General features: G+C 41.7%; 2 protein-coding genes across 2 annotated transcripts; one reads left to right on the forward strand and one right to left on the reverse strand.

Moving 5' to 3' along the window:
- Window positions 1–4,805: 4,805 nt before the first annotated feature.
- On the reverse strand, window positions 4,806–11,721 carry SELE (selectin E). The gene is made up of 12 exons (XM_057383006.1): window positions 11,559–11,721; window positions 11,210–11,282; window positions 10,394–10,780; window positions 9,519–9,626; window positions 9,215–9,400; window positions 8,419–8,604; window positions 8,126–8,311; window positions 7,706–7,891; window positions 6,620–6,727; window positions 6,310–6,331; window positions 6,127–6,198; window positions 4,806–5,767 (listed from the first exon to the last, which is right to left on the reverse strand). The coding sequence occupies exons 2-11, from the start codon at window positions 11,244–11,246 to the stop codon at window positions 6,141–6,143; spliced, it is 1,464 nt and encodes a 487-aa protein (XP_057238989.1). The 5' UTR covers window positions 11,247–11,282; window positions 11,559–11,721; the 3' UTR covers window positions 4,806–5,767; window positions 6,127–6,140.
- Window positions 11,722–22,174: 10,453 nt separating this feature from the next.
- On the forward strand, window positions 22,175–26,014 carry LOC130583562 (14 kDa phosphohistidine phosphatase-like). The gene is made up of 3 exons (XM_057383010.1): window positions 22,175–22,349; window positions 23,456–23,580; window positions 25,469–26,014. The coding sequence occupies exons 1-3, from the start codon at window positions 22,175–22,177 to the stop codon at window positions 25,559–25,561; spliced, it is 393 nt and encodes a 130-aa protein (XP_057238993.1). The 3' UTR covers window positions 25,562–26,014.
- The last annotated feature ends 1,633 nt before the right edge of the window (window positions 26,015–27,647 follow it).

Raw genomic sequence — 27,647 nt, forward strand, 5'->3', positions numbered from 1 at the left:
GTATCTTCTGTTTGCAACCATTTGCATTTCCCCTGCTCATGCAGGAACGTGAATAAAGTGCTTTGAAAGTGTATGAAGTGTCCATCATATTTCTGCTGACCTTCAAGATTTTCTCCCACTTAGGAGATGAGGAAGGATGTTGTGAGGTTTCATTCACCATTTAATGGGCTGAAGAGCAAAATGTGCCCTGTGTGTGTGCAAGGAAACAGGAAGGAAAAGTGACAAAACAAAAGCATTGACTGCCCGTTGTGAGTGTGTGTGTTATTAGCTTTGTCTGGCAGCGTTTGAATCACTTTTGTCAGCACTTAAAGGAACCACTTCTGAATTTAATGCAGCCAAGCTGGACAAAATAGCGGTCTGGAGAAAATGGGGATCTGTGCCTGACTTCTTTTCATCACTTAGGTGAGTTCTGTGAGCCCAACATCTGTTTGTCAGTAGCTGCAGTTACTTTACAAGATACTTTTTATGTCTGGTACACTTTTAAAATGCAGATTTTTAAGCTCARTTGTAGGAAAGGCATGGATTAGAAGACGGAAAAGAAGAACAACCTCTGCTGTATCTGGTTGTTTCCAGGGGTTGCATTGATCAAAAGTGAAGCAGCAAAGATTTTCTCCATTCTCTGGCAATGACCCAGAAGTTCCTAAGATTCCTAACAGAGCTTTTCTCTGCTGCTTTCAGGAGCCATTCCACATCAGGAATACCCCATCTCCACCCAGGGATGAACCTGGAATACGTGGTACCAACTAGTACAAGGGAGGAGGAGAAGATACCATGAGGACTTCAGAGGGCYCTTTCTCTCTGTCTTAGGATAGGATTTACCAGATTTAGGAAAACCTCCACTGTCTTTTTGCTCATACCGTATCATTTCCCAATGGGATATCTCGGTTGTTCATGTAATGACAGCATTCCCCCATGTCTGATTTTCMTGTTATCTGGATTGTTTGCACTGACACAAGATGAGGTAAAGCAGGGACATCGCTGTTTCACACCCTGTCGGCTGTGCTGTGTTTTCCTCTCGGTTTGGGCCAGGCTGGGTTTGATTTCTCAAGATCCCAGAGTGAGTACATCCTGCCTGACCACAACCCCTCCTTTCCCAGAAATCATCCTATGGAATAAGCCCTGAACAAAGTGTTTCCTGTCTCCCCTTTAACCCTTTTCCTTCCACCCAAGTGCTCTATGGCCTGTGGCCKGCTCCAGAAAGCATGAATTCAGTGTGATTTCCTCATCCTGCCCACTCAGAGGCTGTCAAAAGCCAAAAATGACAGCACTGGAATGCCAGAAGCAAGCGAGTCACCTGCAATTTCACACCTGCCATCGCTGCTTTCATGGCAGCTGGCGAGGCGAGTTGATGAAGGTCCCACTTGGCCCAGGCTGAAAGTCAAAGCAACTGTTGGGCTTTTCAGGGAATGTCCTTCCCTGAAGTAGGAAGGCAGGTAGAAAACCTGCTGGCAGCTGCCTGGGGGCATCTGCTGCCTTGCRTAGGAGGTGTTTGTGCTTTTTGCACGCTGTCCTGCTCTTGGCAGCAGCTTTTCCAAGCTGGAAAAAGCGTTGGTCATCATCAGCTGAAAAAACACTTTCTGGGCTGTGGATTTCTTTCTGTGGAGCCACAGCTGAACTGTATTGGCCAAGTCTGCATCCTTTCTATGGGAGATTTAATAGTGCCAGGTGAGCAGCAAAAACCATCCAGCAACTTTTGACTCCACTGATCAAACCTAACCTGCAGTTTTGATTGTTCCTTTTTACAAGTGTCTGGGAGAGAGGCCATAAACTAGGCTAGGGAGCTCCACAGGACAACTGTGCAAATGCTGTGACAGGCTGGGCTCTGGTACCTGCTTTTCTGCCCTCCAACAAGCTCCTGCTGCCCAGTACCAACAGGACTCCATCCTGCCTGTCCCTGACCAAGCCCAGGCTGTATTTCTGATTTGATGTGAGTTATGGCTTCCAGGGAGCAGCAATCTTGTGGATTTCTCTATCCCTGACCAAGCYCAGGCTGTATTTCTGATTTGATGTGRGTTATGGCTTCCAGGGAGCAGMWATCTTGTGGATTTCTCTATCCCTGACCAAGAGCTCACCACAACAACCTGCTCCTCTAGGTCTGGGGACTGAAGAACCCTCACCAAACACCACCTGCCACACACGAGCAGCACGCTGTAGCCAAGGGAAAGGAGTCAGCCCTCTGTGAGAACCAGAGGAATCCAAACAGCAGCAAGAGTCAGGACAGAAACCAGACTCACAGAGGCCCGAGAATGTTGCATTGCACAGACACTGTTTTGCAGTCTGGCCTCCTGGCCCTAATATCCTCTGACAGCTCCCAGAGCAGGAGCAGAGCAGGTTTCAGYGACTGGATCACGACACCAGGTCCTGCGGGAGCTGCTGCTCCAGAGTCCCCACTGCCAGGCCCCAGCGAAGCACGCAAGGAGCTGCGAGGATGTGCAGTCTCCGGAGCTCGGAGCGGGGACTTATCTTCACAAGAGAAATACCAGCCAAATGCTGGGTCCAGGCCAGTGCTTCAAAACTGGAATTTTGGAAGGCAGCTTCAGCCAGGCCCTGGTAAATGACTGCTTGTTTGATGGCTAATTGCTTATGAAAACAGAAGGCACAAACCAAATCTGTGCAGGTTTTATACCGTCCATATCACCAAAGCCCACAGAAACACCCACCCCAAAGCAAAYRATRCCTGTCTGAGACTTTCAGTGACATTTTGTTTCTGAGTCCCTTTCTCTGGGAGAGCAGAAGTAAAAAAGCTGRAGCCACCCTGGGTAGCTGGGTTCAKCRGGAATGTGTTAARTTACRCCACAAAAGCCATCCCCTTGCCAAGCAGCAGGCACACAGRGCTGTGAAAGGACATGCGTGCCTCCCAGTTAATGTCACCTTCACAGCTTCCATAGGTCACAGCACAAGCAGATATCTGCGCCGAAATAAGATGCCAGGCAGAACACAGATCCCATTCTGAACAATGCCATGGGCCCAGGGAGAGATGAGGAATTTAAGGGAAATAGAACAACAGGAAATAAGGAAAGTCCCTCCAGCAAAGATCCTGTGGCCCATCAGCAGTGGCTCAACACAGCATACAGAGGAGTGACACAGTGGAGTGACTAAAGCACTGCCTGGCAGCCAGCATTGCCAGGGCCATTGTTGCCAGCATGGGAACGACACAGACAGCAAACACAAGCTTTGCTCCCAGGCACTGGCAGAGACACATCCACCCCRAATAAAATGACTTCCCGAGGCTCCTCAAGGCCTGGACACACCATGCCATCGTAACTGGTAAATCATATCCTGAGGAAGGAAAAACTCTGCCAGGAGGGGATAAAGAATTGAGCAACCTGGATGAGCACAGAATAGGTTTTTGCCTGTGTCCTGGACTAATGAATTATGAGGATAAGATGCACTCCTTCCGCTTCAAGGAAGGAGATCCTCTTCAAGAGTCTTGGTCTGGCCAAGGGGATATATGGGAGAAGTAGGGGATGAATCCCACCCAAATGGGACCTCGCTAGAAGAGTGCTGCCTCTAGAAGTCACAAGGCTTGGAGAAAGAGAGGAGATGATTTTATAGTCTCTTCTCTAGCAGTGAAGCCCCTGTAAGATACCAGGGAAAGCTGCCAGAAACACCAGCTCTGGTCAGGAAAGGAGAAGCTGGATTGCCCTGGGCAGTAGAGTGGGAGCCATGCTGGATAAGCAGCTCTCTCCAGAGGATGCTACACACAGACCATGMATGTAGAGGACAACAACAAGGGCAGGCCAGGGATCCGTGTGGTGGTTTAGCTCTCAAAACAGCTCCTGCAGGGATTCAGAGCAGGGCGTTCCGGGCTAATCTCTGCGTCCCCTCAGGGAACCTGAGGATTACTGCTCTACATCTGCTCACAGGGCTGGGCCCCACCTTGTCAAGGCAGTGGAAGTGCTGACAGCCACTCTCAGTTCTTTAATCGGTTTGGGACAAACAGCAACGGGCTCTGTCCCCTGCGGTGCAGCCCCTCTGAAGCGACTCCCTCATTCACGGGCCTGATGTCTTCTCYGGAGCCTTGGCTGGGACAGGAATGCACCTCGGAGTTTGTCACCAAGGGCAGGCTCCTGGCAGCAGCTACAGAGCCACAGTGCAGCTTCCCTGGCTCTCTCAGGGGCTGGCAAAGGGTGGCCACAGGAGTGTGTGGCCACCACTGGTACCCACCCTGCAGCAGCCATGGCAGAGTGCTTTCTACAGCCCAAGTCAGGCTGGGAATGGAGGTCCCTGGACAGCAGTCAGCACTGTCCCCAGAGCTGTGCTGTCACCTGGTAGCCCATGGCCCCCACACTGAGCCAAAATCCCAGCAGAAAGGGCTTCAAAAACCTCCATGGGCTGAGGGGGTTGTGCTGTTACTCACGCACCAAGATCACCCACTTGCTTCTCTTTCTGCTCTTCTCTGCCTCCTGCACCTGCCTGTTTCACGGGACACACCACCGAGCTTCCCTCCTCCCTTTYCGTGCTGGGGATGCTGCTTTGGGATCGGCTCTGGCTGCTCTGGTTCCAGGCAGGCAGCTCCATCTGCTGGCTGCTCTGTCCTTGGCTGCTGTGGAAACCTGGAAAGCTCCACTAAGAGACAGCCTTGATTTTATCATCTTTTCTCCCTAACCTCACATTCTGCTGTAGAAGCCACAAGTCACAGGGCTGACCCAAATAATTTGAACCATTCACATTTACAAATCGGGAGTATTAAACTGAAAACATTTTATTAAACAACGTTACAAATAGGACAATGCATATCAGACTAAATGAGAGATTTTTAATTTATAATCATAACTTAAACATAAATTAAGAAAAACTCTCATTTGAAGACTTTTAACAGCTCAAAAACCATACTTTCAATATAAAAACATACAAATTTCAGGCTTCCATTTCATTCATAAATAATATGCAGGCATTAAATCCATACAAGCATCTCAAATTTATTTTAAAATAAATTCTGATCAGTTGATCAAAGACCACAGACCTACTCAAGAACAAGTATTTTACAATACATTTACATGTAAGAGCACAGAAATATCCACAGTAAAAGCTGCACAAATAAATATGTATGTTTATACACATATTACAGTACAAAATCCCACAGGGATGAGATAATTTCAGATCTATCTGCTGTGCTCAGAAACCAGAGTACCTGCTAGAAGCATGATGGTTCCTTGTGCTATTATAATAAAGAAAAAAAGGTATCTAAGTTTCCTGGGATATGCAGCAGAAACCTAAATAACTGCCCATATCACTACAGGCATATTGAGTGACTGGGACATTTTAAAATAAATTGACTTTCACAAACCAGATCAATAGTTTCAAAGCTGTTCAGTGACTATTTTTTCATCCTGATTCTTCTGTTTCTGCAGGCATAACCCCTGTGAGTCCAGAGAAGACACCTCCAGCAGTGTAGTAAGCGATGTGAAATAATGCATGTCTTCACCTCAGCTCGGTACCTTTGAGTGGAGCAGGGGAGGAACCAGCCTCCCCTTTAGGCAGCAGTGCTCTGTTTGCTCGCCATCTGGACAGGAGATGGCAAGCTCCCAGTCAGGATAACTCTACATGACTGAATAATGTAGGCAGGATTTGGCCAGAAGGGCAGAGTTTTACTCTCTGCTTGTCTTCAATGGAAATACCAGACAGCTTGAGTTCAAAATTTCTGAATCATACACAAGGTCAATCATCTTGTCAGCAAGAGGTAAAAACATCTGGACAGCTGCTGATTTCCATGCAGTTTCATTCTCTGAGAAATCTGAGACGTAAGTGAAGGTGGCTTTAATTCCTGCAGAGAGAACAAAATTCCTCCGTGAATCAGAAAACTGGCACAGATTTGTATTTGCTCTCATTTCAGAGGAATTTTGTATGCAGCAGGTAGCAGAACAGCACAAAAATGTTCCTAATACTATATGCAGCTGGACAGAATGCTAAGCACAATCATYCTTAAGGAGCTGAACAACCATTTCTAAAGCAATAAATCCACCAGTCTTGTTAGTAACTTCCATGCAATGCCAAGATGCATATTAGGTATCCCAAAGCACATCTTGCTGTGTCAGCAATTGTGTAGCAATTAGCAGCTCTGATTGATTGCTTGTGTGATTAAAAGGAAGAGAATTTGGGAGTGAAGCCATTACATGTGCTTACCTGAAACACCTGAGTTAGACATCCTGGCCAGCACTTTGGAAACTACCTTCAGAGGCTGTGTCCTGCCAGTTCCTATAAAACACAGAAGTGAAAAGTACTTTAATGGCAACAAGTTTATATCAAAAGGATTTTAGAAAAGTGATGGCAGCATTTTTTCATGTTGCTTTTTGAGACACAACTTACCTGTAAGGAATAAACTTCTTTGCTGCAACAAGAAAAAGAAAAGATATTAGTATTTGAGGACAGAAGCCCTAATTCTTGATGTCTAAATATTTGGGGTTTACTATTTTTTTAAACTTTTTTAGACGCTCATCCTAAATCCAATCATGCCCTGTATACAAGGTCTTTGAAAATAATTTTGGAATTTGTCTAAGAATGGGCATTACCACTTTTTCAAAAAGTAAAGTATAAGGCTTTGGAGGTTTTGGGGTGGTTTTGGAGTGCTTCACTGAATTTTTTTCAGGAAAATAAACAAACCAGACCAACTGCTCACCTTTTTTCCGGAAGCGCCTTGCAAGCCAAAGGAGGAATGATCCTGTGGACAGCAGAGAGGCAGAAGTGGCTGCTATGCCCACAGAGACRTAGCTGGCTTGGTCAGAAGCTGAAAGGATGAAAAGGTTTCAGTGAGATCAAGKGCCATGTGTGGCCTTTGAAGCCCTCTCTACTTCTTCCCCTTCCTCATGCTCTTCAAGAGGARCCAGAACTGCAAYTTGTAACACTTTTCTCTTGATGAARCAGGATCCTTCCTGYACACAAAGTAAAAAGCTGAATACCAAAAATTACCCCACCCATTGCCAAGGCAATGGCAAGACAAGAAGCTCCCTACACCAAGGTCTGTCTACCCACCAGCCTCACATGGCAATTTATGCTCCTCTTATTTTTCATGTTTCAGTTCATATTTTAACTCCCTGTCTTCCTCTATGAGCAATCCTGCTGAGATCAATGAAATTATTCAAGGATCTAAATTCTGCTCAAGCAAATGAAAGTGGAATTGAGCTTTTGGGACCTCAAGCAAAAGCATTCCAGGCAGGCCAGGGGTGTTTCAACTTGGGACAGTGACAGAGGTCTTACTGCCTTAAATGAGAAGACAAGGCTGAGCTTTCTGTCATTTGAAATTACAGCCTCTGAGGGAAAAGCTCTGTGAGGTCTTTWGGCAAAGGAGTTCATCCAAGAAACTATCACACCAAGTCCAAAAACCTATAAAATTTTCCACTGAGAAATAGGCTTATGAATGCAGATTTCCCCACAAGGTTCTCTTTCTCTAGAAAAGCTTTTGTTTTTATTCACATGAGAAAAGCACAACATGAAAAATGTTTTGTTTCAAAACCAAACAAAATAAACTGAAATCAGGTTGCAGCTTTTGTTTCTGGATAAGAAAAACAAGATTTTTCACTAAGACATTTTAGGATTTTTCTTCTACTTTCAAATATACTCAGTGAGTTTGTTGGACCTTCGAATTCATGGACTTCACTAGATGTTCTAGCTCACTTGTTGGTATTAACATCACTATCACCCTTCCACACCTCATCTGACTACAAACCCAGAGCCATCCCTCTGTGGCTGGTCACAGGCAAAATACCTTCACATGTGGGCGAGATGGCACTCCAGTTTCCTGAATGGCTGCACTCAAGAACAAGAGAGCCATTGAGACTCCATCCTTCCAGGCAGCTGAAGTGGCAGGAGGTCTTGTATGTGAAGATTCCAGCCCCATGGGAGCATTCCATAGAGCCTTTCTCAGGAGAGCTCAGTGGTTCACACTGTACAACTGAAAGACAAAATGAAATGGTTAAGAGTCATTAAARACTTCCCTGTCTTTGGCCCTATTTTTTGCAGCAGTAGATGTACAATTTATTTTTAAATTCATTTGACTTTGTGATGGGAGCAACTCAGAGCCCTGAGAACATGGGAGCACAGTTTCGTTTGGGGCCAACATCCTATGGGAATATGGATTTCTGTGAGTTCCCAGTGACCAGAAAACTGCAATTTCCAACAGTCTCACCTTTGCATTTTGGCATTGGCTCTGACCACTGTCCHTGAGCTGTGCACTCAGTGCTGGATGGCCCATCCAGAACATATCCCTCACTGCACTGGAAATCACAACGTGAGCCATAGGTGAGATCTGCAGGAGCGTGGTCACAGGTCACAGAGCCTTCTGCTGGCCATGGGACAGCCTCACACCTCACAGCTGCAACACAAACAGCACAGCAGGAATCAGCACAGATCCTTCAGGAGATCAACAYRRCAATGCTGAGAGYCSTGRRGGCTCAGATGAGCAGGGATAAGGAAAGGTACCTGCACAGCTTGGCTGCTGCCCATCCCAGGCCCCAGAGGATCCACACTGCAGGGTAGCTGGTCCTGTCAGGGTAAAGCCTTCCTCACAGGTGAACTCACAGGTGGTGCCCCAGGTGAGCTGCACAGAGGGATGGGAGCAGTTCATAGCCCCATGGACAGGAATGTCCAAGGCAGGGCAGGTCACAGCTGAAAAACACAAAAGACAACACAGAGCTTAGCTTGCAACAAACCGTTAAAATATTTGCTTTTCTGAGTCTTAGCAACACACCCACTAAACAGCTTTAGAAAGGGGTCTACAATGCCACCATCTCAAAAAGCAGAGAGGAGGGGAAATACCTCAAAATGGGAAACTAACTCTTAAGGCAGGACTGCAGCTCATGACAACTATTTACAACCCAAAACATCCCTATTTTGATTGCTGCTGGGTGATGTTTGATGCTCTTCTTTACTTTAAAATGTAGCTTATTCTAAGTCAAATACATCAAAAATTAATTCCTACAGTCAGAAGTGGCTGGCCTGTTAAGAGCAATCTCACAGCTATATCATGTCAATTCCCTGTTCCCTCCTAAGAGGTGGAAAAGTCTTTCCGACAAGGAAATCTAGGTCAAGGCCAGAAYATTCTTCCTATCTATTTCAGCTCCTTGGGAATGGAGACCTGTGTGCTGAAATARAAGTATCACCTACACCACTTAGTTAATTACAAAGGAATTGGCCAAACTTCCATTTGTACTCACTGCCAGAGCAGCGCTGAGGTTTGCAGAGCTATGTACAATTCAGAAAGATGCAGATAGCTCACCTTTGCATGCTGCAAGAGGAGCAGACCAGRCCCCAGAAGAGGTACAGTGAACAGATTCCAAAGCAGTCAGCTCATAACCCTCCTCACACTGAACTGTGCAGGATGAGTTGTAGCTGAAGTCCCCCAATGGATGGTGGCACTCGAGGCTCCCRTGATCAGGTTTCTTTAGGGGATCACAACTCTGAACTAGAAAGAAGCACAACAAGGTGCACAGTCAGGCTCACTGGCTGGGCAGGTAAACCAAGAAGCCAAACTGAACACTAGCTAGCATGAYTGGTCAAAAAGCAGGATGAAATAATCTTACCAAACTCGCATTCAGGCCCATAGAAGCCCGGATTGCAATGGCAGGTGTGATTGTTAATAGTCTCTATGCATTCTCCATGGCCACTGCAGAGAGATGGGTTGCAAGAAGCTGAAATAAAAAAACCACAGCAAATAAGGAAAGAATCAGCAATGGCCTCTAATGCAACCTGGCTAGCATTTTGTTTATCTTTCTGACTCTAAACAAGCCCTTCATGTAGCAAAAGAAAATCAGACGGTTTTGGCACTTAAGATTATCGTCTCCTTTTACCAAAGAATTTCTGAAATCCACACCTTTTACAGACTAGCTCACAGGACAAGGCTTCTTCTGGCTGGAAACTCCAAGACCAGTGGTTCTTGGTTGATATTATCAATATTTAAAATGCAAAAGGAACAATAAACTATGGGGTAGGTAGGAATCCTCAACAAGTACATTATTCATTAACTCATCAGAGCTCTAATTTGACTTTTTTTTTTCTTTTACACTTAGCATTGGCCCCCTCTACACAAAGCATTAAATCTAATCCAGCAGTCTATAGCCAGCAGACAGACAGCTCCAAAAGGGCAACTCTTAACTAGCTGAGAGACCCACTGGAGACAGGGATGGACGTTACCATCTGAAAGAGCCTGCTTCTCCCCACTGATTGTAGAGAAGGTCTACTGATTGGCCTCTAAAACGATGCAAAATATTCTGGGAACTAGAAGGTGACATTAATCTAAATCTTAGAGCAAGGACAACTGCAACCCCAGAAGTTAACACAAGTGTACAAGTGCTTACAGTGTCAACTAGCTGATATGTAAGATCAAGTTAAACAACTCGTCTCAGCCACCATCTCACGTCCACAGGGACACACTGGAATGACCTTTATCACACCATACCTGTGTAGCACAAGGCGACYTTCTTTTTCTCACACTGCTCATCGTTCCATTTGCCGTCATCCTTCCCTCTTTTGATGTAGATCTCAACGCAGTCCTCGTTGTTCCCTTTGCCATTTGGCTCACCTGAAGCCCAGTTCCTTGCTTCTTCTGTCAGTACTTTGTTAGTTCCAGTCCAGGTCCATACACCATTAATTTTTCTGATTCCAATCCAGTAGTAACCCGGATTGAATGGCAAGAACTCATTGAGATGCTTAATTTCCTCCTTATTCTGGATAGCAACCAGGTTAGTGTACTTCTTTCTGCACCACAGCTCTGCTTCCCTGTAGGTCATGTTTGTCTCTGAATAATGGTATGTCCACCCATTCACTYCCTGCAGCACTGTAAGTCCTAGAATGAAAAGATACCCAAAAGTTGGTGTCTGACTTTTCCCCTCCCCTCTCTTTAGAAGAGAACATCTAAAGCTCAATAAATATTGCAAACTTGTCAGTATATGAAACTGAATAAAAAATAGTGGCAATTATTTTATAAACAATCACCTGGCAATATTCAAACCAAGCAAATCAGCTTTAAGCACAGGGACTTCATATCTGATCACACAAAGCTTTGAGACTTCACAGAAGACTATAGGAGCCAATGATGGCTTTGACAGGCAAGCAGGGAAAACGTGCCATTGCATCCAGAGGTGTTTCTATGTGAACACAGCCCCAGGTTAATCAAGGCAGGTTCAAAAATTCTGTTTGATGCTGCGCTCAAAGAGAACAGTCACACTAATATTGCCATCCAACTAATTTTCTATGCAGAGAAATAYACACTTACCATAGGTAAGAAGAGASAGCAACKGCAGGCAAATCATGTTTCTGAGAGTTTTCTCTATCTTTTAAGCAGATGGCTATGAGAAATCAAGGAAACACATTTGTAAAAAACAATTAGTGAGCTGTTCAAATTCCATATAAACTATTGTTCACACAATTTTYCCTACACACTTTTAAACAGTTATTCTAAAGACTTAAGTAAGATTTCCACTTAYAGGAAATTATTCAGTTTTGAATATCAAGATATCTTTTAAATGTAAAAAGCTTTTAGAGAATATGAGCACAGGTTTACAGCTGTCCAGTTCTCCTTTAGCTGAGCAATGAAACAAGTAGCAAAGCCCATTTCTACTCACCGTTTGTAGCTGCAGTGTGCAGGTGACAGAATTCCTCTGCGCTGTTTCCCAGTGACTGCTTTCCGTGGCTAAGTGGATGAGCTCAGACTTGAAAACCAAGTTCAGCTCCAAGTGTCTGGACTCTGTAATGCTCTGCCTTTTCTTACAGCCTTTTATTCCCTCAGCTAGCCTGTCCTCCACGAGACGGGAAATTCCGCGTGGAAAAAAATATCTTGGAAAATCCCAGAATCTGGCCCTCCTACACGTCAAGACGGATGTTTCCCCTTGCCAGATCGATCCTCCCAGTAAGGCAGACTGTGCTGACACACTGCCAAGTGCCACATTACAGACTTTTACTGACAGAAACACACAATTCCAGGATGTCAAGGAGGAGGACAACGGTTAGTTCAAGTTAGTTGCATGAATAAGCAGATTACAATTTTTCACCTATCAGTGCTTCGCAGCAAGGAGGCGTCAGTTCTTCTGGTATCTCATCAGGAGAGGTGCCAACACTCAAAGCTGGTTAAGTAAGTTTGAGTAAAAATGGACACTGCAGCACTTCCTTGTGGATCTTAGCTGTGCAGAGCGCTAATTTGTGGTCAGGTTTGCCAGCTCCAGGATTGCTGGTGCTTTTCTGCAGTCCTGCTCACAATAAAGATTCATCAGCCAGTTGTAGCAGTCAAGCCTGAAGCATGGACCTTGCTTTAAAGGGTCCCTTGGACCATATTCTTCAATGTCATGATCTCAATAGAGTTACAACTCCTCAACAGGTGCATGGAACATTTCAGGTGGATAAGACAATACATTAGAAATTTACACACCTTTATTGTGTATATCCTGATTAATTATACTACTCCATCAAGCTTCACTATTATGGATGACGTTTAATGAGGCTGAACATGCAAAGGACTCAACAAGGGTTGTCAGCAATAGCAAGGCACAGAACTTCATATCTGYATAGTTAGAGTTCACACAGTGTGTGTTGGAGCTCTAATTTTGGAGCCTCAGCCTGTTCTTATAGAATAAAAGTCAGTGTATTCTGGATTCTAAGCTAACATATCAACTGGTATCAATTCCCATTTTTTTCACAAAATAAAACCCCCAACTTGTCAAGTAGCCAAAGATCTCTTCCCATCAAATAAATCATCTTGAAGAACACAGACAGAAGTTGGCATTTTAATGCACCCATACAGCACATTATGCAGCAGGGCCTAACTTCACAGGGGTTCTGTGAACAATATTCTAAAACAAGTTAATGAGTCTTGATAGGGTAGGCTTTTTTATTTTTGAAAACACTGATCTGCTGTTATAACTGTATGCACAGAAGAATTATAGACAACTCCAGGACAGTTGTTATTCTCCCAGGGGCYAAGAGACAGAAAATCCTACGCCTTTTCCTGGAGATTCCCTTTTCCAAGYCACTTAATGAGCTTCCTACTGGTAAGCGCTCATCCTTGTCATGGCAGAAACTCTGAAGAAAGCTCTGAGAAAACTTTATCAGAATTCCTTTGCCAATGGAATCTCCGGAGGAAGGAAGAGCTTATTTCATAATTTACAGTAGTCTTCCTTTGCAGGGCCTGTCTGAGACCTCTTGTCTGCAGCAGATAAAGAAACCCCCACACAAAATAACAAAACACCAAAGCCTACAAACAATRTGCTTGTAAAAACTCCAGCCTAAAAAAAGACTGCTTCTTTTTGTTGGCTGTATTCCCTTATGCATCATTCACATGGGACTCTTTTTGGTTTTTCCCAGGGAATTCTGCTACCCCCTGAAGATATTTCCCTGTTACATACTGGAAGATGAAGGCAAAATTTTCAGTAAAAAAGAAAGCCTGAAAATCATTCTCAAAATCACACAACAGAGGTTAAAACCTCTTTATTAAAAGTCAAAARTACTTAKAAACATCAAYCCTGCTGTTTAGYAAGACYGGGATTMCTRTGACCTAAAGCTYATATTGGATGCTAAGCTACATATGWATTTYARGAGAAATACCTGTGATATATTTACTTAGGTGGAGCTGGAGATAATCAAGCCAGAAATGCCATGCAGCCTGACCTTAGCTGGTTTCTGCRTTACTAATTTGTTCTCTTCTCAAAGTTATTTCACATTTATGGCTTTTTACTCCATTGCCAATTGATTTGGGAATGTAAGAGCCTCATTTTCTGTGCTGTAGAGAGCTGGATGAAGTTGTCGCTCTCCTCTTGTGCTACATGAGCACAGAATTCCTTAAAATTAATACAACTCCTCTCTGCCAGAAAAATAGGAGACACTAAAGTCAAATTTTTAGAAACACTGAACATTTCCTGTTCCTATACAGTACATACTTTCATTTCCACAAGTGAAAGCCCAGCTTTTTATGGTGAATGAGAATACTCCAGATCACCTCTTTTCCCTTACAAACAAAGAAGCCTTGACAATTATTTAGCCACAATATAATTTATTGTGGCTACATAATTGTGGCCACACAATATAATTTTTCAGTTAGAAGGTTTACTTAAGAGGCCACTATGAGACATAAAGGGTAAGAAAGGACTATATAAACATATCAGAAATAAAAACAACAAACCCCAGCCAGGTCTGCTACTTAAAGGACAGCAAATATTGCCTCTCTGTATCTTGGAAAAGAAGATCAAGGTAATTAGAAGCCAGACCTTCCATGTGAATACCTAGAAAAGATACCAAAAGAGTAACAAAAAAATTTAAAGAAAACAACTGAAAAACCAGCAGAAGGCTGCTAAGCTGTCAAGAATGAYATGATTGATCTGTTCCTGGCAGATCAGCCTGGTTTGTGCCTCAAGGCTGTGTCAGTAATAAAGAAACAATAGTGCACTATGGTTTGTCATAATTAAGACTTTTAATATTGTCCCATGAGACATTATTATGAGGAAACAAGTGAAACAATGTGTAGCTGAAATCACCATAAAATGAGCACACGAGAGATGTAATCACCACTGAAAGGGCAGTTTTTCAAAGAACACTRCTTGTCCAAGAGAACTGTTTTATTCTCATTCCACTGTAGAAAAGGACAGTAAAGGAAAGCAATCTCTACAATCTTCTAAAAGCTAAAAGGTATTTTAGAGTACTTAAGAGGCATTTGATCAACATTTCATGTCCACTTGGTGCATAACAAGAAATGGTGGMTTGATTTGTAGAGACAAAATTTCAAAGGAAACTTTTCCAAAGAGGCCATGAAATGCTAAAACAGGAGTTTTGTAGAGCCTGCCTTTCTGTTGGAAATTAAGTTTTGGGTTGAGAATAATTTTCAGTATTTTTATCGGTAACTCATGAAAATTTCATGCAGTGGGAAGTTATTTTACCTCATCTAAAACTCTGTTGAACTTGCAAAAATCACAAACCCAAGACAAATACAGAAGGTGTTGGAATTTCAGGTAACCAGAGTACACAGATGTAGATTTGTGCATATAGAAAAAGACAGAATTTCATTTCCCATGTCTTTTTTTAAGACTGGTTCTTTATCTACAAGATTACATCTGCATTTACATATCAACTGATAAAAATAGATCATTAAGTCTCTGAGTAAGCCAGTTCCATCTYTCTCCTAGAAGATATTTTTGTCATTCCTAAATTAAAACACTTGATAAGTATTTATATCAAAAGGCTTGGCAAAATGGACATTTATGTCATGGCARAGAGCCGTAGAACTACTTGAAATTTTGGAGTAATGGAAAAACTTCCAGTTTCACCCACAGTGACATTCACTAGGAGWGGAAAAGTAAGAGCTTTGGCCAGCCTTGAGGGGGAAAAGGAGTTCTAGTGCCAGTAGTGAAGGTGTTTCCTGTTTRGAGAGGAGCTTGCAACACTCCTTTGAAAATTCTTTAGAAATTAACAGACAAAGGGTTTACAGCACCAATTTTCCCTGAGGTCTACATGGGAAGAAAAGATAATTTCCGAAAACATACTCATCCCTCAGCTTCTGTGTCTGATTAAGTGTGAAGAAAGTAGCCAATGCAACTGCTACAAAGACACTGGAATTTCACAAGGCTGCCTGAGGCAGTCTCCACTCTGTCTGGAGTGGAACCCCAGGAGTCAGAAAGTCTTATCTCCACTTCTCATTTCGGGAATTGTGTTCTGACTAATAGTGCTCAATTTCCTCCAAACAGACAAAAATATACATTGGAGAATCCAACCTGAGCCTGAGGGTCACTTGCACTGGCCAGGTATGATTCAGAGCATTGAAACATGAAACAGAGCCAAGGGGCAGAGGAAACAACAACTCACACCTTGAGTCAAGATTAAAGCAGGACTGGCCTTCACATCACACATTGSCTGCCTGCAGTTGCAGGTGGAACTGATCCCACGCAGAACTTGATTATTTCTAATTCCACTTCTGGAAATCATGGCAGAGAAGCCCTTGGAGGCTGGCCACCCTTCATATACACATAGAAAGAATAACTATATTATGCATGCATTGACTGTTCATTTACTGCCCAGATCTGCTCCACAGCCCCATGGCCTCAGGAGGGGAGATGTCCCACAAGTGACACTGATGGGGATTCTGGCTCTGAGGAACAGAATAGTTATAGCTTTTGGCAAGAGAGGAGTAAGAGCAAGTTTCAGGATTAGAAGATTAAGTAGCTGTGTGATACTGTAAAAATGGGCATAATGAGATATGGTTTTTTTGGTTTTTTTTTTTTTTTTTAATGAGATATGGTTTTTTTTTTTTATTATTATTATTTTGCTGATTCTTTGCATAGCTTCTGCCTAGCTCTATTCCAAGAAAATATTGTTGTGACTTACCAGAGAGCAKGTGAGCTTATCAGCAGCACTGGAGTGCTGACATGATCTACCATTCCTCATTTGCTCTATCATGAGGGAGAGACYACGAACAGGAGGAAGATGCAGTAGCTTCACTTCCTTGCTAATACATCTCACCATGAGTTTATGAATTCCAGGTGTAAGGTCTGTTCTCAAGTCAGCTTCAGGTACATCATTTTTATACATCAATGGATACAGTATTTAACATAACTAAAGCAGTATTCAACCAAAATCATTAAATCATTAAATACAGTATTCATAAAAAATATAACAATCATTAAAGGACCATGACTAAAACTACTGGAATTCTGTGCCACTGGGTACCTGAAATCTTCAAAGCAGAAGACCAAACCACAGGGTACATCTGCACAGCACTCAGAAGTAAAACCTGACCCAAGAACAGCCAGCAAAGGTGTATCATTCATGTTACTCATGAATTTTCTCAGTCAACAGACCATGAGAGAGCAGACGTTCTTGAGTTAAGTACTCTTTTGGCACCTTTTTGCCACAACCATACCATCTATGAATTATTCAAAGAAAGAAATTTATTTCCATCAGCTGGATAAGTAATTACTTTTTAGGACAGACATCTTTAACACAAGATCATTAGTGAAGTGTACTTTAATTGCYGCATATAATTGTTGTTTCAAGGACAAAGATCTCGTCACTAACATTGAAAACAATGGTGTTAAATTACTTAATGTTATCACTTCCCAGACAAGAAAACTCCAACAAAAAAAGCACAAAAAGGCTTTTTAAAGTTCCACTTAACTGATAMCAAGATAATTAGGACTTTCTTTATTTCCTGGCCATTAAAACAATACTTTAACTTTTCCGGTGAAGATTTTGCTCTTCTAACACTTTTAGATTTCTTGACTCATYAGGATGAGTCCATCATCTATCCTGAAATTTTTGTACTTTTATGTTTAAGCCTAAAAAAGCAACCCACAAAAGTCAGTTTTCTCAAGTGCTGAGCATGTACCCCACCCCACAGACCCTGTTAATAACCCTCCATGTAAAGGGTTGTCAAGCACTGGAACAGGCTGCCCAGGGAAMTTGTGGAGTCACCATCTCTGGAGATATTTYGGTGCTTAGAGACATGGTTTAGTGRTGAATTTGGCAGTGTTAGGTTTCCATTTGGACTCTGATCTTATAAGGCTTTTCAAACGAAATTATTGATTCTGCGATTTTGAATTTATCCTGGTGCATATGAGTTGTGTTTTTCTCCTCTCATTTATCAAGAAGCTTTTAGTCATCTTTTGTAGTCACACATGATTGCAATCAGTAGCAGAGTCTGGTTATTCAGCTCACAGAAGTAATAATAATCTAAGATAGCTTTCATAACAGGTATTATATCAGCAGGAAGAGAAGGAAATGCCATTTATCATCTATAAAATAATGCTGGGCCTGCATACAACATTCTTACTTAAACATTTAAGAGTTCAGTTTATCTGTGCTTCTAAGCAACAAAATCCTCATGTTGGGGGCACAAAATATAGAGGAAAAGCTACCCTACTGTCAAAATAAAAGATCCAGATTTATGGCCACCTGAAGATAAGTAAATTAGGAGTTCAGCTCTATACYCTCTAGAATCAAAGACAGACAAAGGTTTTTCTAAAGGTTAAGTCAAACTACATAACTTCAATTTTTATCCAGAATTATGCAAGTAAGACTTCATACCATTACATTCCCAATCCATCATCTTCATTCTGATTTTTTCTTAGSAGCTGCAATCCCAACACCGTGACAGAGGAAGGACATGGTTTCCCTGATGAGTACCTCCAGCCCTAAAACCACCCATCAAAATATCTCCATGAATGCAAATGTGTGAGATTATCTTGAAGAAAAGCAGCTGAAAGGCTGCTTCTATTCAGAATGTCACATATCCCACATAAATGAACTCTGATCAATTAAACAGCTCATTCACACTGTTTGTCTCTGCAGACCACAAAGGAACAGCTGGGACTCAGGAATCATCACCTGCACACTTCTTCCATCATGCCCCCAACATATGGTGCAAGGCACGGRCACCAAGAGCAGGGAAGGACAACCAAAGGACAGCAGAGCCCTGGAAACAAACCTAGAGAGTTGCATTTAATTTCTGGGCATGTTCAGTGTTCTCTCACTTCAAAAATCAACAATCCTGTGACAGACAGGTGATATTTATGGTCATTTGGAAGGAGAGCCGGGAGAATGACACCTCCTGTAGGAAACTGTAGGCATTTCAAGGAGTAGATACAGGCCATGAAGTCCCTTGTAAAGAAATACCTTTCTAGGCGTGCATTAGATATTTGTGTTAAAACCTGGGGAAGAGGGAAGCAGCTAGAAAGGCTCAGGAAAGTACAGAAGGTGCTCAAAAGTTGTTTTAATATAAACAGATACAGCTGGTACAAAAACCCAAAATGGATAAAAAAGCCATCTGTGAGTAAATGTAGACCAGAAATTAGAGAATGTTTTTAGCCAGCAGAGCAATGGGATTATAAAACTGCCTTCTGTGAGGAGCAAAACAAAACTTAGTTTTCATCAGATTTTGTTCAATCTCTGAGAGGGATCATAGGGGAGCATTATTTATGAAAGCAAGGTATGAGGAACCCAGAAGAGACCCTTCACACTCCAGCATGCTGGGAGTTGGCCTTGATTCCTAAAATTCAGTGCACAAACCAAGCCTCTGGCTCCTGGACTGCTTACACACATACACAGATCCYAAAGATGTTAATACCAAGAGGGATAATGTTATTATCCTGCATTTGTGCTGGCTTCTTTGCTAATCTGAGGAGCTGCTAATCAACAGCTGTAGAAGAATCTTTATTAAATCCTATTAAACTGAGTGGGCCAAGCAGMAAAGAAGACCTGTGATCTTTGCTGTCCACGACAGAATTTACAATAGTGYATTTCCTTTGCACGAGTTTATTAGGCATTCTTCTGCTCAACCCTACAGTTATTCTCACTCTGGAATAAAAAAACAATTGCAAGCACAGCTAAAAATTAGCCTTCATTTTACTTGCTCTATTGCGTGAGGGTTACATGTGATGGAAAGCACCTACTTCAAAATCCCTTCCTTAATATTTTCCTGTAGTGCAAGCATGGGCCAAAYGTGTCCTTACAGCTTGTGCTCTCTGTCAGAAAGCTCAATAAAAAGAGAAATTTATACACCTGGAGTTGTAAGTAATTRCTTCCCTTTTCCTGACTCTAGTAGCCTGAATTGATCCAATGGCTTGTGAGAATCTCATGTTAAAATTTCACTGCAGCACAATGTATAATTTAACACATTGGCATAATAACAACATGCCTTTCCTAGTTTCTTGCCATTCAGAGGTTAAACAGCTAAATAAATGAAGATGTTTTGATATCAGGATACTCCAGGCTCACAGGATCTGATGATAGGAAGGACATAAACAGAGCAATTTTRGCCATTTGGGTCCAGTCCAAATCCTGCAAACCATAATGCAAAACAAGCCCCAAACAATGATTTTTTAGATCTTCACTGGAAAGAGACAAGATGTCACTTGACCAAATAAATAAAAACTCCCTAAATTTTTCAGAAAATAGTGCCAAGCTCACTGCCCCAGTTAGCCATGCGTAAGCCCATGAGAAAAGGAATGTCCCTCTCTGCAGTTTTCTTGGAGACARGCTGTGTCTGGTTGAAGACCCCTGTCACCCCATGCCATCCTCTCTGCACCCCTGAGGCCCACAAAGTGACGCACCAACAATTCCCACCAACAGCGGGGAATTTTTGCCTGCATCCTAAAAGCCAACAGGAAGCTCCTGTACCTTGGCATGGCATGGGAATCTACTTTTGGATAAAATRGATACTTGGGAAGAGAAAAGCATTAAAGAAAACAGGAAAAAGCTCTGCTCTGGCTACTACTAAGTCACAAATTATCCGCTCAAACTCATGTTAGCTAGGTGAAGCCTGATGCCTGTCTTTGTTGAGAGCAAATTCCGTTCAAGTTTGGCCTCTAAGGTATGCCACAAGTATTTCCTTTGCCATCCTTACCACTATTGTTTGTTGCTAGTTCCTTCCKCGCATCATCACTGAAATGGGCAATAAAGGTTTCCAAAGCCACAGCCATGCAACAAACTTCTGTGCTTGAGGAAATGAAGGAGCCCATGCCAGTTAAAAATAAAAAGGCAGAGTTGACACAAACAAGCAACCTCCAAAACACTTYTTTAATGTAGATAATTAAGAACATAAGGTATTAGGGGAGATTGGTAAACAAAGTAGCAAAGGAACAAGCTAAATTCACAAAACCAACCAAAATAAAAGCAGACCCTTACAGATTACTGGAAATAAACTTAAAGGAATAATCCTATACCCCTTTGTTACCAGACAAAGCAAGCTTAAACAACCTCTTCAACTCCAGAAGCGTCTCCAAGGCTTGTTAGCCTAATTAGGCACATATTTTATCACTTTCTCTGCCTGCCTTGAAAATCCCAAACAGCTGAGGCAGGAGGGTTGATTTCTACTTAAAGCCCTTCACACCTCTTTACTCTCTGAAATTTAGCCTGCAAGGGTTCAGYTTTCGAGGGCTCTGGGCTTTTTCTTCGTAGTGTGGCTGCTACTCTRTGCACAAACAAGGTAACTAACAATAGTCTCTGAAATAACAARCTGCTTGATTTTTTTAAATTAAGGCTTATTACAGTTAATAAAGTAGCTTAGGAAGTAGTTTTAGTTGTAAAGTAACAARTTTCAAAGCCTGACTCCAAATTTACATTTATCTTTGTAGTGTCTMTAAAAAGTGTGTTCAGACAATACAAACTCTTCTTTTTACCCATGTTTTAAATGAATTGTACTATAATTTATATAAGTTATTGCGTGTGTGTTAAGAGGAAGTATTCAAGTGTTAGTTTTAGATTTTAAAACTATTAATGATGGTGAATTCTGTGTCAACAATAATTTAATATATGTATGTATGAAAAGAATGAAATATTTCTGTTAGAAGTGWTCTACAATATAGTACTTAAAAATGTAGTTGCGTTGAGACTTATCTGTAAGGTGTCCCTACCCATAGCTTGGGTTAGAAGTAAGTGATCTTTGAGGTCCCTTTCAATCTAAWCYATTCTGTGCTTCTATGAAATGACTYATTCTATACATCTGTGACTGTATMATCRATTTGTGTGGRGCTWGCCTAACTCATYAGGTGCAGCTGYATAATAAGGCAGCCAGGAATTAAACTGGTATCTCTTATTCACCATCAGCAAAATGTAACCTACAAAATAATGGCTAGTAAAGCTACCAGCCTGCCCATGACTCTCTTCCCTGACACAAACATTTTGTTTTGTGAGGTGCCAGAAGTAAATTACAAAGTCCGTGCTTCAGGATATGTAGAGAGGAGTCCACAGCTGTAAAGGGAGCAATGCAGGACAAGAAATCTCCAAAGGGCACTTTAATGTTAGAGGCAGTGGTCAACTCTTGCTCTTGTTGTCTGAGGACAAAATACCCCGTTTCTCTGCTTTCAGTACCTYGATGCTCACAGAGGAGTATCAATTAAAAAGCAGTTTTCTTGCCATGAGGGCTTCTGTCAGAGACCCCAAAGCTCAGACGGCCTCAGTCCCAGGTCAGAAAGTTAATATAGCAATCACATTGTTTTAATGCTTCTCCTGACCTTATCACACTTTAAACCAGGACTGTCGTGATGTTTTATGGAAACCGTCATTGACTTCTATTGAAGCAGATACTGTGCTGCTATTTTTAAGGCTGGCTGTGGTTAAGAGGCAAGAGCGATCGGTAGATGTGTTGCTTTCCAACTGACATAACGGTATTATTTGGTATTTTTTTATCGGCGAGCGCCTTGAGGCACCCGCAGCGACAGTCCCATTCGTCCCTCAGGACGACAGCCCACCCCGCCTCACGGCCGCCATGGCGCCCGCCCCGCCCCCGCCGCCTTCCCGCCCCCGCAGCGCCATGGCGGCCGTGCGGGACGTGGAGATCGACCCTGAGGGCACCTTCAAGTACATCCTGGTGCGGCTGCAGCGCCCGGGCGGCGGGGAGCAGCGGGACATCGTCCGCGGCACGGCGGCGGCCGAGTTCCACAGTGCGTGGCAGGGCGCGGGGCGAGCGGGCGGTGCCGGAGCGGGGCCCCCCGGCTGTGTCTGGTCTGAGGCGGAGCGGGAGCCCTGGCCTCAGTAGATCAAAATACCCCGCTTTCTACCTCACCCGTGTGACAATGATGCCCAACAATATAAGCTTTTTAGAAATAAAACCCCATAGAGCGGTGTCTACAGAGCAGGTGGTTACTGCAGCGCTGGAGGTGACGGGGATCCTGCCACCTAACTCACTCAGCTTTGTCAAGTGTTGTGGCTTATTTATGCAATAAGTATTGTTTAATATTGCTAAGTCAGCATAACATCATTATATACGTGTCTGGGACTAATTTATGTATGGTTATCTCATGTTTATAAATAGTTTCTCTGTACTGTGCTTGCACTTCCCCAATTTAGGTGGTCTTGGGGGTCTTCTTCAATAAAGGCTCAAGGCTTTCCTCACATCTAAAYTTTTAAATTTTTCCTTCGGCAAATGCACAGTTACAGTGTTCCTTGGGTTTTCTGGATCTTACCGGTCTAAATTCTTCATTTTGTGGCTAATTGGCTTTACATTTGCCAATTTCTCATTGGTACACCTTGCTGTTTCCCAATTAGCTATGCCTACCTATTTTTGAGGTTATCTACTTGGTGAGTTTTTGCTTACTTAAACATTAAGCAACTAGTCAACTACATTTGGCTATTACATTTTATAGAAAGTTATGATTCAGKTTATACAAGTATTAAAAGTTACAATTCAGGTTATATAAGTATCAAAAATCTATAATTCAGGTYACATTGGTATTTTATAAATCMAGCTATATAAGGATCTTCTTTGACCCAAGTTATGTAGGCATCAATGTGAAAAGTGGGCCATTATCCCTGTCAGGTGCCATTTCTGAACCTGATCATCCTTATTTRGGAGAATGATATGTGATAAGTAAACAACTAAAGAACCTCAACTACAGCTTTTCTATGCCTCTGAAGAGAAATATCCTTCTCATGTAGGTGAAAGAACAGAACTGGGGGAAAATAAGTAGAAAATAGCTGAAAACAACAGTTCTAGATTACTTGATGCTTAGCCCCTGTTCTAATGGCTCTCACCGTTCTTCTTGTGCAGATCATATATTTGAAAAAGTAAATCCYGAGATGGAAAAGCTGGGGTACGAGTGCAAGTGCCTTGGAGGAGGGAAAATTGAACATAATAGCAAAGACAAGAAAATTAGGGTATTTGGGCTCTCTACAGTAAGTGCATGTCTTATTTTCCTTCAATTGTTCTGTCTCTGATGTTCTGGGATTTTTGGTTTCTAGGATGGTGGCTTTTGGCAATTTGCATCACATTGTAAATGTTAACTGGAAAACTTGCCTAGCTCACTTGTGAAATAGATTAGAAAAACAATAGTTTTAAGGCAGGAGACCAGAAAGATAAAGTTAGTATTACTCAGCAGTAGGTTAAGTTAGAATTAAGACTAAAAATGGAAGTTGGCATCTCTTGCCTCAGAATCTTTTAGTCCTATTGCTGGAGCAGGAATARCCCACCTGTAGCCACAGGGGCTTGATCCAGCTATTGTATAATCTTTTATCTGCCAATAAAAATGTTGGTTGGTAGTCACCAGCTAAATTGTGAATGTTGTTCTGTGTATGTGTTGGGTGAGAATAGTAGACACAGTTTAAATGGGGTGAATTTTTAGTAGGTGAAGTTGTAGAAATGCATTTTGTGGCAATAAAAGTAGCATTTCTGTTACCTCTTATTGTTCCGTTTAAATTCAGTTTCTTTCAGAAAGGCTCATAATGGCCAGGATTTCTCTAATTTAGGGAAMATGCTTTTTCTGGTATTSRTCAGTGATGAAGCATAGCTGTTTCWGTAKTAATAACTGAGKAAAGATTCTGGGYTTCTAAAGGAGAAAAGTAGTAAATARTTCTATTAAGTTTATTAATTCTCTATGGAAAGTGATGGTTACTTCAAATCTGCTTACCTTAGATGAGCAGTGAAAGCTGGGCCTTGAAGGTATTTGATGTTTTATGGAAAGCAGAGAAATAGTCACTGACTTCTTTTCAAGCTGTGCTGCTMTTTGCAAGACTGTTTGGGGGCTTCAAAGTGGTTGCCAAGGCAAGAGTGAGCTCTACATCCATTGCTTTCCAACTGACATAACAATATTATTTACTATTYTTGAAAAGCTTGCATTTTATAATGCATCAACTTTAACCTTTTCAGTTTAAATGCTTGTTTATTTAAGCTGTTCCTCTTTGGGGCTGAGTCATTGATGAATAAGAGTATGTTTTGTTTGAAAATACAACCTTGAGCTTTTTTTTTTTCAGTCTAAGTAACCTTTCATGTGAAATATTAGGGGGAAAAAATAATCTGCAAATCAGATTTATGTCAGTACACTGCACTGTTGTGCAGTAGAGGCWTTTTCACAGGGAAAAAGTTGTAAAACTTGTAGTTCTGAAATAAGAAACCGAGATAACTCTGATCATGTAAGACAGTAATGGAAAGGCAACTTCTACCAGAACTGCCTGAAATTTCAGTGAAAGAGTAACACTGATCAATGATTTTTAAATGAGGGTTAAAAATTACATGGGTTATCTGACCTTGCCTTAGTTTGGACTTGCAATGACTGAAGAGCACAGATGCTTAAAATGGTGCCATTACCAGCTAAGGCAAGATTGGAAATAAATAAAACGTTAAGACTGTGATTTCTTTAGTAGGTAGAATGGTGCTCAAATGATCACACTTGTTTGCTTATTCTCTTTTCCTTCAGCTGAGCCAAAACAGCTGTTTGTATGCTCACACTTTAAAGTGGGTCAAGGCAATCTCTGTGGTTTAAAAGAACATTCAATAAATATGCTGGCTGAGGGGTTGGGAACATTTTAAAATAAGCTTTCTGCTGGAGAAGTCATGTGAAAAATGTGTTCTCTATTACTTGAGATTTCTTGACTCCATCTTATTTATTTTCTAGAATTTGAATTTGGGGGGGAATTTGAGAGGATAATAGAAAAATAAAACATGATASTGCAAGCATAACTTTAAAACTTGTATCCAATTTGTATGTGAACAACTTGTGTTGACAAGAACTGATTGGTTCTGATGACTTACTGTCCATATCCAGTAAACATTTGTTCTGTCTTGCAGGGCTATGGAAAAGCAGATCAYTCTGTGACTGTAGAGATACTGAAGAAAGAGTATACAGATTATGAAATTACATGGTCAGATGACAAGAAATAAACTGACTAATCGTGAACACAACAAGCAGTTCAAAACTGGTAACTGTAAGCYGTACTTTGGTAAATAAAACTGAATGTTTCTCTGTATGTAACCATAAATGTGGAGTAACTGGACTCTGCCATCATTTATAATACAGTTGGTAATCCCCAGATACATCTTATTTTTTAGATCATTCCTTTGTGCAGCATCTGAAGTTCTRACCCTTTTTGCTCTGTTTGATGTGCCCTTTAATTAAACACTCCCACACCATCTTACCTCTGGTTTATTTTCATCCAGTTCCCATTTCAGTGACATACTTTAGGATACCTCAGGCTTTACCATCAACTTCAAACACCACTGGACCAAACCTGTTGACTGTTTTTTTGATGGCAGYRTTTTCAGTTTCCTTTATTTTTCTGTTACTTTTTTAGGCTTCTCMTCTTTCTTAACCACATTTACAAAAATTGGTKTGGGGGRATGGACTTTTACARGTTCTTTACCAATGATYCAAATCTTTGTTTACTCYATGGTCTTGAAAATTCAGTATTTTTGTTCTACAGAAGTAACACAGGAGTAATCAAAATATTTCATGTTCCTGCAAAATTCTTGCCTATAGCAGACTGATGGCAATGTCAAATTCTACCAGTGCTTCTTTCATTCTGATTGCCCTGTACTACTTTTATTTGTGTGAAGAGTGATGCTTTTTTCCTTTTTATTTTTAATAGCAATAATTATGTTATAGTAAACTATTTCCTCAGTATACCTAGGCAGTGTCTGAATTAACTTGCATCACCTGCTTGCTCCTGGTGTGGCAGGATGTTGCYCTTTGTTGTGGATTTACTTGCCACAATTTTCACTTTGTTTCCYGATAGTTTTCCTTCAATTCATATGTGGATTTATTGACTTGCTGTCTTGAAGACTTGCTGACTTCAAGAGGTATTTGTATATAAATTATAGTTTTTTGCTGTGGTTCCTATTCACCCACCAGTACCTGCTGGTCTAGAGCAGCTTTTTCTTTTCAATGTGCAAATGACTCTTACAGTACAAACCAGGAAATGTGAGAGACTTTAGTCCAGTTTCTGTTCCAGAAATCCTGCTGTTACTGCCTTAAGCTGTGTGACAACTGCAATAAGTCACCTTTCTACACCTGGCTGTGTTTTGTTTGGGTGGAGAGGATATTTCTGTTCTCATCTTCAAACCTTTTAGTCCAGTCCACATTAGAAGAATTCCAGGGGTGTCCAACCCCATATGGGAGCAGAATCTCTTGAACCTGGTGCTGCAGGTCTCTTGGTTGGCACCTCCGTCCCCCCACACTTGCAGTCTGGATTTCTCCTTCCAGCACCTTTGCCTGCTTTTGCATCTGCTTTTTGTGCTTCTCTTTGAATTCCTGTGCAGTGGTTGTCTGGCTGCACCACTTCAAATAYCCATTGTAATGATTGCAGGCTTGATTTTGCTTAACAAGATTTTGATTTCAGAATATGATTTAATGCCTGTGTGCATAATAACCAAGAATAGCATGCAGGTCAGTAACCTGCAAACTGGGCACTTTCCAATTCCATTATCATGGGCTTTTTTCCCCACTAAGCTTTAGTAAATGACTGTAATTGCCAGTATACAAACTTGGGTTTTAAATAGCCTCGTTTCCCAAAACTAGCAAATGGTCTTCCAATGGAAGTCAGCAGTTAATGTTAATACCTGGTAAAACAAACAAGCCTTTGAATTTTGTTTCCTGAGCTATTTAATGAGTGATTTTAATCTTTGTCTCCACAATACTTACAGGAAAGACATAATTTAGACCGGATTTCTTATTGTAATAACTTGTTCAAAATGTGAGGTGACGGCGTGAGGGGAGAAAAAAGGTGATGATTTGGAGCTGATCAAAACTGAGTTACCAGCTGATCTCTACTTTTTATTTCTTCATAGATTAAAAAAAATGTAATGTATTATCAAAAAAAAAAAAATTTGAGGGACCTTCCAATTGTGGTTTGTTTTTTTTTTTTTTTTAGTGCAGTGCATTTGGGGAAATGCCAATTCCATTAAGTAATATGTACAAGTGTTACAAAAGAATGAAATTTATTTTTTTTTCTATTCCAGTTTATGAAGAGAA

This window comes from Malurus melanocephalus, unplaced genomic scaffold (genome assembly GCF_030028575.1).
Source record: "Malurus melanocephalus ecotype Western Australia unplaced genomic scaffold, MMel_1.1 scaffold_601, whole genome shotgun sequence".
NCBI lineage: Eukaryota > Metazoa > Chordata > Aves > Passeriformes > Maluridae > Malurus > Malurus melanocephalus.